Raw genomic sequence first — 12,244 nt, 5'->3', positions numbered from 1 at the left:
AAAGTCAATATCCTCAGTTGCTGGTGATGTGGGAAAACTCCTCTTGAGGCCCATTGTACAGCCAAGTCCCTTTTACTCACCAGCAATGACAAGTGACACCTGAAAATTCTCCAAGAAGCAAAGTTTTATGAAATATACTCAGAGTCACAAAGTGATTTCATGCTCTTTATTCAGCTCATAGTGGTGAGGAGGAATGAATGAAAGTCCCCTCAAAGTATCTGCTTTATATACATTATTTACACAATGGGCTGCACATGATTGGCTAATTCTGGAATTCTACTGTAAGCCAATCAGGTTGTGGATTCACTTATATCTGGAGCATGATTGGGTGGTTCCTGCCAACCAATCATACTGCTGCATTGTTCTAGGACCAATCAGACTGCTGCATTCTGAATCCTATTGTTCTAGGACCAATCAGACTGCTGCAATTTGGATCCTATTGTTCTAGGACCAATCAGACTGCTGCAGTTTGGATCCTATTCAACTCAGTACATAACATTTTATTTCTTACATGTGTAGAAAAGGTTACAGCAAACAAGAAAACTATCAGAGGCTAGAACCTCAGTCTTCGTTCACACATACAGACTAGACCTGCAAAGCACTCATTGGTATGGTGTAACAGCTCACGCTAACTGCAAATACAGGTGTTTCCACACTAGAGCTATCTAGGCATTTTCCTGTTTATACATCTAAAGGTCAAGCCCTTGCACATGTCTATATCTTCCATTTACACACTTCTCTGTTCTTTCTTGGTTCCTCTCTTAAAACTTGCATGATGGCAACAACAAAAATCAAAATCAAAATGGTGTCTGCCTGGTTCAAGATGGCATTAATCTGGCTTTCAGTTACAACATGTTCACTGTATATTGAAGTGTCACTGATTTAACAGGTGCCAGTCCTCATAAGATTTACAGTAAAAGCCAAATTTTCCATCACCTCTTCAAGAAAATTACTCTCTCTAGATAGAATCTTATAATATCTGATATAGCTGGGCACTGAGGGAGAAATTTGTTTGAATATATTTGTGGAAGCAATGTTCTCTCCCAAATAATAATTTGGAAAATGATTTCACCACTAGCACCATAATTACGATCTCATAACTCTAATGGTTTTTCATGTTCATTTTTGTATGAGGGCATGCACTCCCCCAACTAAGTATCCCTGTTTACCGTGGACAAATGTATTTCTGATATGATCTCTCCCAGATTTGTGAATAACTTCAATAATATTGTTAGCATTGTAGGCAAGTGTGCTAGAGTTGTCTTTCTCCATATTCCAGCTCCCTTCTTCCTTGCTCTCAAAACTTAATGGGGGTGGTGGTGGAGAGTGAGATATATATGTACAGCATGATTCTAAATTAGCACATTTACATTACTAATATGTGAATGTGTAAAAATATACACACAGTTGTCACCACTATTTTCATACCAAGGATCTCTGAGTCCTGCCTCAACACTCCTATTATTCCGCATAGGAACATAGGAAGCTGCCTTTTACTGAGTCAGATCATTGGTCCACCCAGATAAAACTGATTGACTGAGATACTCCAGAGTTTCAAACAGAAGACATTCCTAATCCTACTTGGAGATGCTGAGGATTAAAGATGGGACTTTCTGCATGCAAGCAGGTGCCCCACCACTGAGCAATGGCCCTTCCTCTTGTTGAACACTTTGCTCTGTATATAGATTTGTTCTCCAATATTCCTGTTCAAAAATAATAAATGAAATCTCATGCAGGTTCAGAAGTAAATTCCCTTAAGTTCAGTGGGACTTACTACTAAGTAAGTGAGCATAGGAGTGGAGACTTATTTGGTGTTTGCTGCTTTGGTTAAACATATGTTGGAGAAACACAGTTGCCCTAAAATCTGTTATCAGTGGTTCAAAATGTGATTTCCCTGTGCGGGAAATGACACTCTCTGTACCCAATATGGTGCCTTATTGCCCATGCACATGCAGAAACCTGAAGAATGGGCAGATCTAGCAACTCCAATACCAATGTTTTAACAAGGCATCCTTAAAGGGCAAAAGTAGGAACAATGCAGGGACCATGATTTATCGGGGCAGACAAGAAAATAGGGGTATGTATCCCTAATAATGTAGTCCATGGATTGGTGACCTTCAGTCTGGATTTCTGCAATGTGCTCTATGTGTGACTGCCCTTAGGCCTGATCTGAAAGTTTAGACAGTGCAAACTGCAGCAGCTGGACTGCTGATGGGAGCTGACAGCTGACAGCATGTGGTGTCTCTGCTAAAATATCTGCATGGGCTGCTGATGTGCTCCTGGGCTACATTCAGGGTTCTTATATTAACATAAAGGTAAAGGAACCCTGACCGTTAAGTCCAGTTGCGAATGACTCTGGGGTTGTGGCGCTCATCTCGCTTTACTGGCCGAGGGAGCCGGCGTACAGCTTCTGGGTCATGTGGCCAGCATGACTAAGCAGCTTCTGGCGAACCAGAGCAGCGCGCGGAAACGCCGCTTACCTTCCCGCCAGAGCGGTACCTATTTATCTACTGATGTGCTTTCAAACTGTTAGGTGGGCAGGAGCTGAGACTGAACAACAGGAGATCACCCCATCGCAGGGATTCGAACCGCCGACCTTCTGATCGGCAAGCCCTAGGCTCTGTGGTTTAGACCACAGCGCCACCAGCGTCCCATACATACATATATATGATCTTGCTATTCTGCAGATCTTGCTATTCTAGCTGCGGACACCAGAGGGGGTGCTAAGATAATTATATTAAACCCTACACTTCTCCAAACAGAGGGATGGGGAATAAATGCAGGTGATCAGCAGGCTGCTGTGGGTTACTCTCATGGGGGTGCTGACAGATCTGAAGGGGAACTGACTGACTGAGATATCCTGTATGTGAGTCTTGACTCTTTGAGGCTGAGGCTCAAGTGTCATGGGGCAGCTGGCAGGTCAGGGCAAAGAGTCATTTGTGAGCCATCTGTCTCTAATAAGTTGCTCTGTGGATGCTGATTAGTTGGATGGAAGCCAAGCAAGTTTACCAGCAATGGATTTAGTGCTAACACAGGGTGGAGATGGAGCAAATCCACACCCTCCCCCCCCCCCCGGGCCTTAATTTTCTTCCTTGCCCCACATGTATTTACATATCCTCCAAAAGCAATTCTTTAGGGCGGGGATACAGTTTGCTGTGCTTTTTCTTGAGCATCTGTATTTCTGATCCTTCTCTTGCTCAATCCTTCCACAAGTACTTTTAACCTTCAGGCTGAGTTGGAATGAGAGAATTAAAGAGGGGGCCTCTTAAGCTTTGCCACCCCGGGACACCCAGGACTGAGTTTAGGTTTTGGAAGTGCCTTGGATAGAGGGCCTGAGGCGTTCTCTACCTTGCGACTCTTCCTTTGCAAGACAGAGGTGGTTCAGCTGCCCATTAATGTGACACAACACCAATGTGCTTAGTCTGGGGAGGGGAATAAAGGCGCTTGGCATCACCAAAGCTATTGGAGTTGATGGAGGAGCAGGGATGCTGAAAAACTAACTAGCCTCTCTATAGCTAAAGTTACTAGGTCTCAGGGTTTGACCTGTTGTTCCAGTGCTTTTTTTAGGGTCTGCAGAGTAAGTGAAGGTACTGAACACAGGGGAGAAATTATTTTCTGCTTGGCTTGAGAGGTTTTGCCTTTTGCTCTGCCATCTCCCCTCTCCACGATGCAGACATTTTGCCTGGTGGCTAGGTACCCCAGGTGCCTCAAGGCTCCATCCCTTTTCTCCTAGGCTCCACCCCTTCTTGATTCTGATGAGCGTCAGGAGACCTGGCAACCCTCTGCCCAGTTATGTATCCCATCTCTTCAACAGTTGAGCTGCCTTTGCACCTATGTTTCTTTTCACACATGTGACCTCCAGGGGTGAAGTCAAAACCGCTGTGTTAGCAGCACCCAAGTGCCTTCCCTGCAGTGCAAGGTTGGGTGGTGTGTATGGAGGTCCGGTGCTGCACAGACGACAAGACGCGCCCCCCCCCCCGGCCTCACTGTTGTGGTTTAAAGGAAAGCAGAGCAACACATTTGGTGCCAGCTTGGTTGCAGGAGTTGCCGAAAGGAGGCGTACAACAAGCACCATCCTACTGTCATAAGGACTCTGAGTTTGTGTTGGTTTTACTCCTTAGGCCAGGGGTAGGCAAACTAAGGCCCGCGGGCCGGATCCGGTCCAATCGCCTTCTCAATCCGGCCCACGGATGGTCCGGGAATCAGCGTGTTTTTACATGAGTAGAATGTGTCCTTTTATTTAAAATGCATCTCTGGGCTATTTGTGGGGCCTGCCTGGTGTTTTTGCATGGTAGAATGTGTGCTTTTATTTAAAATGCATCTCTGGGCTATTTGTGGGGCCTGCCTGGTGTTTTTACATGAGTAGAATGGGTATGTTTATTTAAAAAGCATCTCTGGGCTATTTGTGGGGCATAGGAATTCATTCATTTCCTCCCCAAAAATATAGTCTGGCCCACCACATGGTCTGAGGGACGGCGGACCGGCCCACGGCTGAAAAAGTTTGCTGATCCCTCTCCTTAGGCTTTTCTTTTCCTTCAGATATTCCTCAAGGCGGTGGCGGTTAGGACTTCTCCTAGATGGGCTTTCTTCCCAGGTTGAGGAGCTCCATCTGCCCCTCACTTTGCTGTTCAGCACATATAGAAACTGCTTTCTTGACTGTTGGAGCCAAACTGGCCTAACGTGGATGCAAAGTGTGCATTGGCTGCAGAGCAGGTTTGGGGAGGGTGGCAGCAGCTTGAGCAAGAGAAGGTTGAAGCATCTCCTTTTCCCAGCTAGGGGCAGAGGGACTAGAATATTCGCTTGTCACACCTCTCCCTCCCCAGCATCTCCATACTGGGGAATGCTTTAACTGTTGAATTTCTGCCCATTTGGCAGCTGTTAGAGGCACCGGAGCCATGCCAAGAAAACAAAAGTAGCAGAAGGAAGACTTGTGTTCGGTTTCTGTGATTCACCTGCTGCAACTGGTTCGTTGCTCTTCACTCAGGTTCCCTGTTTATGAAACGAAGTTATACAGGCCTCCCTTGAAATATTATTGGGCATGTGTGGGGTTGAAATAAGAGTCTGAAAACTTCATATACTAGAATTAGTTCAGACTAGGACCCAGGAGACCCATTTTCATATCCCCACACTCAGTCACGAAGCTTATGGAGTTTAACCCGCCTCACAAGGTTGTTGTGATGATAAGGGAGAGCGAAGGGCGTTGGTAATATAGGAGTAGCCCCGCATAGATTTCAGGTCACCCATTGGCTGTCCTAAGATAAGAGCTTGTGGTTGACCTCTGTCCCAACCTCTGGCGACTTTCACATCCCAGTCTGATATATGCCCTAGGCTTGGAGATTAGGGACTCATGAGAGGTTATTTTTGGCTCAAGGAGAATGCCTTTCCACTTGATCTTGTCACCTGCTCCACGGTGGCCGGTGAGGATTTCCTGACATCCCATCACCTCTGCCGTGCCAGTGTGAAGAGTGGGTGCCAGCACCTAAGAGGCACGGGGTGATGGGACAGGGCAGAGGAGCAGAAAGTGTCAGGCGTGCAGAGGGCGCAGACCCCAATGCGCCCCCCCTCTACCAGTGCTGGCGCAAAGCAGTCAGGATTAGCGATGGAACTGTGTCATATTAATCTGAGCTCCCAGCTGCGAATCCAATCTGAGCTCTCACCGATCTGACCTTCAGCCTACGCTGCTGTCACCCAACCGGCTTGGACAGCAGCTGTTTATAGTGGGATCACTCGTACGGCTCTGAGATGTCTCCTGCTCCGGGTTCGAAGCAGAGGTTAAGATAGGGATCTTGTATCTGGTGCTGGGATTATATCCCCACTCTCCAAGAAGTGGCCAGCAAAGTGGGAGACAGACAGATCTGACGCCTGGGCCACAGTCCTCAGTCAGGTTCTCTTGTGCTTCATTGGAATGAATGAAAGTACTGGTATATCAATGGGAAGGGGGCAGCATTTCAGGAAGGGGTCATAGGTCAGTGGGAGAGCACATGCATTGTATACAGAAGGTCCTGTAGCATATAACAGGAAGGCTTCTCCCCTACGATCCTGGAGAACTGCTGCCGTCAGAGTAGACATTACTAGGCAAATAGTATGGCCTGATAAAAGGCAGCTTCGCCTTCAGTCATAGCTATTGCTAGCATGGCGTGTGGTGGTATGGTCAGGGTGCAGCAATCGTGGCTCCCCATCTCCACGGGTGTTTCTTCCTTTCCTGCCTTCTTTTTTATTTATAAAAGGTAAAGGGACCCCTGACCATTAGGTCCAGTCGTGACCGACTCTGGGGTTGCATGCTCATCTCGCTTTACTGGCCGAGGGAGCCGGCGTACAGCTTCCGGGTCATGTGGCCAGTATGATTAAGCCGCTTTTGGCGAACCAGAGCAGCGCATGGAAACGCCGTTTACCTTCCCACCAGAGCGGTACCTATTTATCTACTTGCACTTTGATGTGCTTTCAAACTGCTAGGTGGGCAGGAGCAGGGACCGAGCAACGGAAGCTCACCCCGTTGCAGGGATTCGAACCACTGACCTTCTGATCGGCAAGTCCTAGGCTCTGTGGTTTAACCCACAGCGCCACCCGCGTCCCTTTTTTTATTTATTGAGTAAGGTAAATTCCATACATTTGACTTTAAAGCAAGTGTGTGTGTGTGTGTTTGTGTGTGTGTGTGTGAGAGAGAGAGAGAGAGAGAGAGAGAGAGAAAGAGAAAGAAACTTGGGATATAACAGTCACACCCATATTTTGGCCTTTCCCCAAATATTTAATGGGATGGTGGTGGCAGCGACCATACTTGCATTATTTGTTTTAGGGGGCATTTCTTTCCATTTCTTTCCCTTGCTTCTGCTACAGGACTTAAAACAACAACACATGGGACCATTAGAGGTAGGATTTCAGTTTTTCTTTTTAATGACAACCCTTGTTTTTGTGGTGTGGTTACATTTTATGCTCCTTAACTGTCTCCTTCTAAAGAAAGACTTATTTGAAATATTGCCAGCCCATAATATACTTGCCAGTTACTCTTTCTTTTTTAAATGCGCACACATGAAAACTTCCAGTTACTTCTGCTGGAATTTTAGATAGGATCTACTGATTTGGGCTTGGCAAACCAATTTTAGGGGTGCTAAGACCACGTGTAATTTTGCACCCTGTAGGTGTGTGATTTCTGGCCATTCGATCTGAAAAGAAACACACATTTCTGAAACAAGCCGCCCTCCTGCATTTTCATAGATCCTAGAAGGCCAGATACCTTCCAGCAGATCCCCTGAAAAGTCGCCTCCAGAGCTCTATGAACCCTTCTTCCCTCTATATATCATAGAGCCTGATAGATTAGACATCCATGGCTCAAATCCACAAGGGGCAGGTCTTCATTTGAGCAACATTGAGTAGGCCCCTTGTAAGTCCTTGGAACTCCGTATGATAAACCCTTTTAGCTAGCTCCCACATCCACATTCATAATTTTATGAACATGAGGAGAGTACTGCTCCTCCTGTGAAGTTTACCAGCTGTGTTTAACTTTGATTCCTGCCACACTCAATAACCTCTTTAACCTCCTTCAGCAGTTCCAACTATCACGGGGAAACTCTGTTTGTCCAAGGGCTAAAATGTCAGAAAATGGCATTTCTTTCTCCCAACAGTTAAGAGACGCAGACACCACAGCCTGTTCTAGAAAGCCCAGACCTTGCTAGATGTGCTTTTTGGGGGGCCAGGAATGGTGAAGCATGAATGTGTTATCCTTTTGCTGTGTGAAGAGGCGGTGTTGGTGCTACAACAGCTGCTTTTCTCCCCACCTCCCCTCGGCCCTCCTCAGTCTAAGGACACTGGTGGCGTCACGTGGTGGCGGCTGCCTCATTCTCTAGGCTCACCCTCCGGCTTCCCTGCCTTTCCTCTTCCTCCTCTTCCTCACGGCAGCAGCTGAGCGCCACCTCGTTCTCGTAGCAGAAGGAGGCGCGAGCAGCGGTGGCTCCTGCAGGGGGTGCCCTGTATTTGCGATGGCTCAGCTCCTTGGCGCTGCACGTTGGGGTTCCGGGCACCTCGTAGGTACGATGGAAGTGCTGGTAGTCAACCTCATAGTGGCCGCGCCGTTCAAAGAGCACAGGCTCAAAGCGGTGTCCCCAGCGCAGCTCGCCGGGCAGGTAGGAACTGCGGCACTGAGTGGTCATTGCCGTGGCTTCCACCATGCCTTCCAGGATGACCACCAGTTCAAAGTCCGCCTCGGCCAGGTCTGCAGGGCCGTACTCGTAGAGGGGGCTTTCGGAGTCGATCTCGTGCACAATCGTCACAGGCGACACCAGGAAAATGCGGTCGGTGCCGCTGTCGAAACCCACGTTGACATCGTTGTGGTCCAGAGGGATGTACTCGCCTTCGGGGGTCACACGAGGCTGCGGGAGAGAAGGCAAAGGAAGGAGGGCATTATGTATGGAACAGGACTTGATAAATGTGTATTTGCGGTATGACTCACAGTGCCCAGCAGCAGGGGTGCCAAGTGGAATAAAATTAAGGGGAGGGCCTCCAGGTAAGCCCTGCCCCACATAACTGATCACATGATACGGCGCGCACACACCATTTGAATGGCAATGCCCATCAATTTTGGGAGGGCCTGCCCTCCCAAATATTAGAGGCTGAAGACTCCTTGGCCCCTAGGAGTAGGCTCCTATGACCAGCAGCCATTTCCAGGGTTGATTGGGAAAACTGCTACTGCAGTTGCTGAAATGGCTGCTGGCCACTGAAGACCACCTTTTTCTAAAACACAATTCCTACAAAGGATTCTGCTACAGGATGTAGAGGAAATAAGCAGCCTGCTTGCATATGTCAACTGGCCTCCTGTCCCTTCGAGAAGCACCACCCTCGTGTCTATCTTTCCTTCCAGTCCCTTCACAGTTTCCCCTCTCTTACCTCAGACTCATTCATCTATTTATCTGTCTTGCCTTCCATCCCATAATACCAATGAGCTAAGTACTTGTTTTTCAAAAGACAAGCCATGGACTCCCTACTTTTGAACATTTTGATATCTCTATGGTATGTGAATGGTGCCCTGGATCCCCTTGGTGGGTGGCCACCAATTGGGAGTTGCTGCCTTATACAAATACAGTGGCACCTTGGTTCTCAAACTTAATCCGTTCCAGGAGTCTGTTCGACTCCTGAAATGGTTCAAAAGCCAATGCACAGTTTCCAGTTGGCTGCAGGAGCTTCCTGCACTCAATCAGAAGCTGCGTAAGCTGCTTCGGACATTCAGCTTCCGAAAAACGTTCGCAGACCGGAGCACTCACTTCCGGGTTTGCGGTGTTCGGGAGCCAAGCTGTTTGAGTACCAAGAGCAGCTACAACATCCTCTTTCTAGCAACAGTCTGAAGAATATTCTCCACATCTGTTCACCTACCTCCCACAAACTTCTGTCCTTCTCTATCTAAAGTTCTTCATACAGCTTTGTTGCCTTTTATCTACTCATCCATTTCCCACCTTCTGGTTTAATCATCCCAGAAGAATCATTCAAAGGACTTCCAAAAACCATCTTGCTGCCACCCAACTCCTGCCTTGCTCCGATAGTGCCATCCTTACCTGCAGCAGCTGTGCCCGAACATGGGCCTCCACCAGGTGGCTCTTGCGCAAGTTGGCCACACGCCACATGAGGCAGAGCTTCCCATCGCGCATGGCCACCACGGCTGTCTCACTGAAGACCAAGGTCTCGTTGCGCTTCTTGGGTTTGGCGATCTTGACCATGATGGCCCCAATGATGAAGGCGTCAATGATGCAACCCAGAATGCACTGCAGCACCACAGCCAGGACAGCGCATGGGCACTCCTCCGTCACACTGCGGAAGCCGTACCCGATGGAAGTCTGGGTCTCCAGGGAGAAGAGGAAGGCGGCCATGAAGCTGGTGACCTCGGAGAAGCAGGGCTTTGAGTTGGGAGGCTGCTCGGGGGCAAGGTCCCCATTCATGGCGGCAATGAGCCAGAAGGTGAAGCCAAAGACCAGCCAGGAGAGCACGAACGAGAGGCAGAAGATGAGGAACATCCAGCGCCAGCGGATGTCCACACAAGTGGTGAAGATGTCTGTCAGGTACCGCTGGCCCTTCTCGCTCATGTTGACAAACTGCACGTTGCAGTGGCCGTCCTTCTTCACGAAACGGCTGCGCTGCCGGATGGGGGCGGGCCTGCCATTGTGGCAGCTGGTGGGGGATTCCACTGACTCCTCTTCCCGCAGCTCCCCCACCCCGCCGCCCCCGCTGAAACGACGGATGGCTTTGGCCACCCCCATATCGGCGGGATTGGCCTTTGTCCCGGCCAAGGCTAGGCCGGGCTTGGGGGATTGGTGGCCCAGCCTGTGTGTTGTGCAGAAAAAAGCTGGTGTCAGGGAGGTGTTAGCAGGTGACAGTGTGGCGCTGCGCAGAATTGTCGCTTTTGAGTGACCTGAAAGCGGAAAGAGGAGAGAGTTGGCAAAGACCGTCATTGACTCACATCCATTAGAACATCTCCTTAACTCACTTTAAACTCTGATTCCCCCCCCCCAAAAAAAAAAAAAGGATGATAAGAAGCCAAAGGGAATTTAAAGTAAGGATTTGTGATTCGCTTCTACTTCATTTTAGGCCTGTTTCCTACCTTGTGATGTCATTTCACTACCAAGATGCAATGGAGCCCGTTCTTGTGAATGTGTGGGCCACCCACTCTGCTAACAGGGCATCTTGGGCCTTAGAGGGTTTAAAAGCCATCTTAACTGGTGTGCACCACATTCCTCTCAAAGGCATATTGACTTTATCTTACAGAGCAGCTCAGGTCTTGCAAGGTGCTCTCCTTCCATCTAGGTTCTTAGGTTGTGAAAGTTGTTGAAACATCTCAACATTTGCAAAGCTTTATTACTGTTTATCTTTGCAATATGATTTTTGCTTGTCAATTCATTTTTTTAAAAAGGAGGGGTTGGAATTGAGATTTATATGGAAATCTGGAAGCCGTTATCTGGGGTGTGGGGGGATATGGTTCTTAGGCATTGAGAACAATACACATTATACTTTTTACATGTTTCAGAGCTGAGCAGTGGCACTGAAAAGAGATTGCAGGCTGGGACCTGGCTCAAATTAAGCCACAGTTTAATTTGATCCAAAAAAATAATCTTTCTTAAACGTGTATTCTTATTGGCAATAATTGTGCACCTCCTTCACTCCATCTTAAGACTATTACTAACTTTCAGGCTTTATTACGCCCAACACCTCTCTTCCTGATTTGCTTTCTTGTTTCTTTGCTTAACACCCACCTGCTGAAGAGTTCTGTTGAACTTGAAGGCTTGCTTGCCAGTAATTCCTAACTGCTACTTTTCCCAACATCTTTTGTATTTTATTTTTTTTAAAGTCAAAAATCCAATTGAGAAACTAATCAGAAGAAAAGCTGGCGATCTTAACAGTAGCACTCTGGCTTATAACATTTTAAGAATGGTTTCATGCCTTTTCTCTACTCCTGACAATCTTACTTGGTTGATCTCCCTTCCCAGAGAAACTGGGATTGCCAACTTTTGTTCCTGTTAAGGTTTCTCCATCTTTAACTTCTGTTTCAATGTATCTGAAGAAGTGTGCATGCACACGAAAGCTTATACCCTGAATAAACTTAGTTGGTCTCTAAGGTGCTACTGGACAATTTTTTTAATTTTTTCCCCCTTTCAACTCCATCTTTAACAGTTACACGACAGACAGAAATTCAGGGACTTACGCTTTTTTTCTGAAATGCAGGGATACAAAGAGTTTTCCCTGCATAAATTGCTACAATTCTTAAGTGCAGAGGTGTGTGTGTATATGGGGGGAATACACAACTATCAGGTAAGTCAACATCTCCTACTTTCTGCCATACAGCACAATTTACTCCAATAGACCTTTCATTTATCCCAGAGGTCCAAGCTATCCTGAAGCTCTATAGTTCCACAGGGACAGTTCAGTGGAAGAGCCCATACTCTGCATGCAAAAGGTCCCAAGGTTCAGTCACTGGCGTCTCCAAGTAAGAAAGACCCCTGTCTGAAACCTGGGACAGCAACTGCCAGTCAACAGGTAACACTGAGGCAGCTTTTAATGTGACCATCCCTCCCAGAGCTGTCCTGATTCCTCGCTTCGTCCCATGCAAAGGCAGACAGCTGTGCAGAGAGTATTGTGGCAGGAGTACCTTTCCCTGATCCTACAGCACCGTGGTGCCGCCTGCAATTCTCTCTGGTGCACAGAAGCCTTGTTCTCTGTTGCACCTGGCCATCCTAGAAAACTCCACTCACCTTCACGTGGATGTTGCTTC

The 12,244-nt window shown here is 47.6% G+C and overlaps 1 protein-coding gene across 2 annotated transcripts in view; it reads right to left on the bottom strand.

Annotated features, from left to right (window-relative positions):
• Window positions 1-7,521: 7,521 nt before the first annotated feature.
• KCNJ14 (potassium inwardly rectifying channel subfamily J member 14) overlaps window positions 7,522-12,244 on the bottom strand; it is a 29,736-nt gene continuing 25,013 nt past the window's right edge. For both annotated transcript variants that reach the window (XM_079950410.1, XM_079950411.1), the window contains exons 2-3: window positions 9,540-10,390; window positions 7,522-8,363 (exon numbers count right to left, since the gene is read on the bottom strand). In XM_079950410.1, the coding sequence (XP_079806536.1) occupies window positions 7,812-8,363; window positions 9,540-10,238 (1,251 nt within the window). In that variant the 5' untranslated portion in view covers window positions 10,239-10,390 and the 3' untranslated portion in view covers window positions 7,522-7,811. The remainder of the gene's footprint in view (window positions 8,364-9,539; window positions 10,391-12,244) is intronic.

Source organism: Podarcis cretensis (assembly GCF_951804945.1).
Source record: "Podarcis cretensis genome assembly, chromosome: 13".
NCBI classification, from domain to species: domain Eukaryota; kingdom Metazoa; phylum Chordata; class Lepidosauria; order Squamata; family Lacertidae; genus Podarcis; species Podarcis cretensis.
Note: the sequence above shows the minus strand (reverse complement) of the source record. Positions and strands in the feature narration are given on the sequence as shown.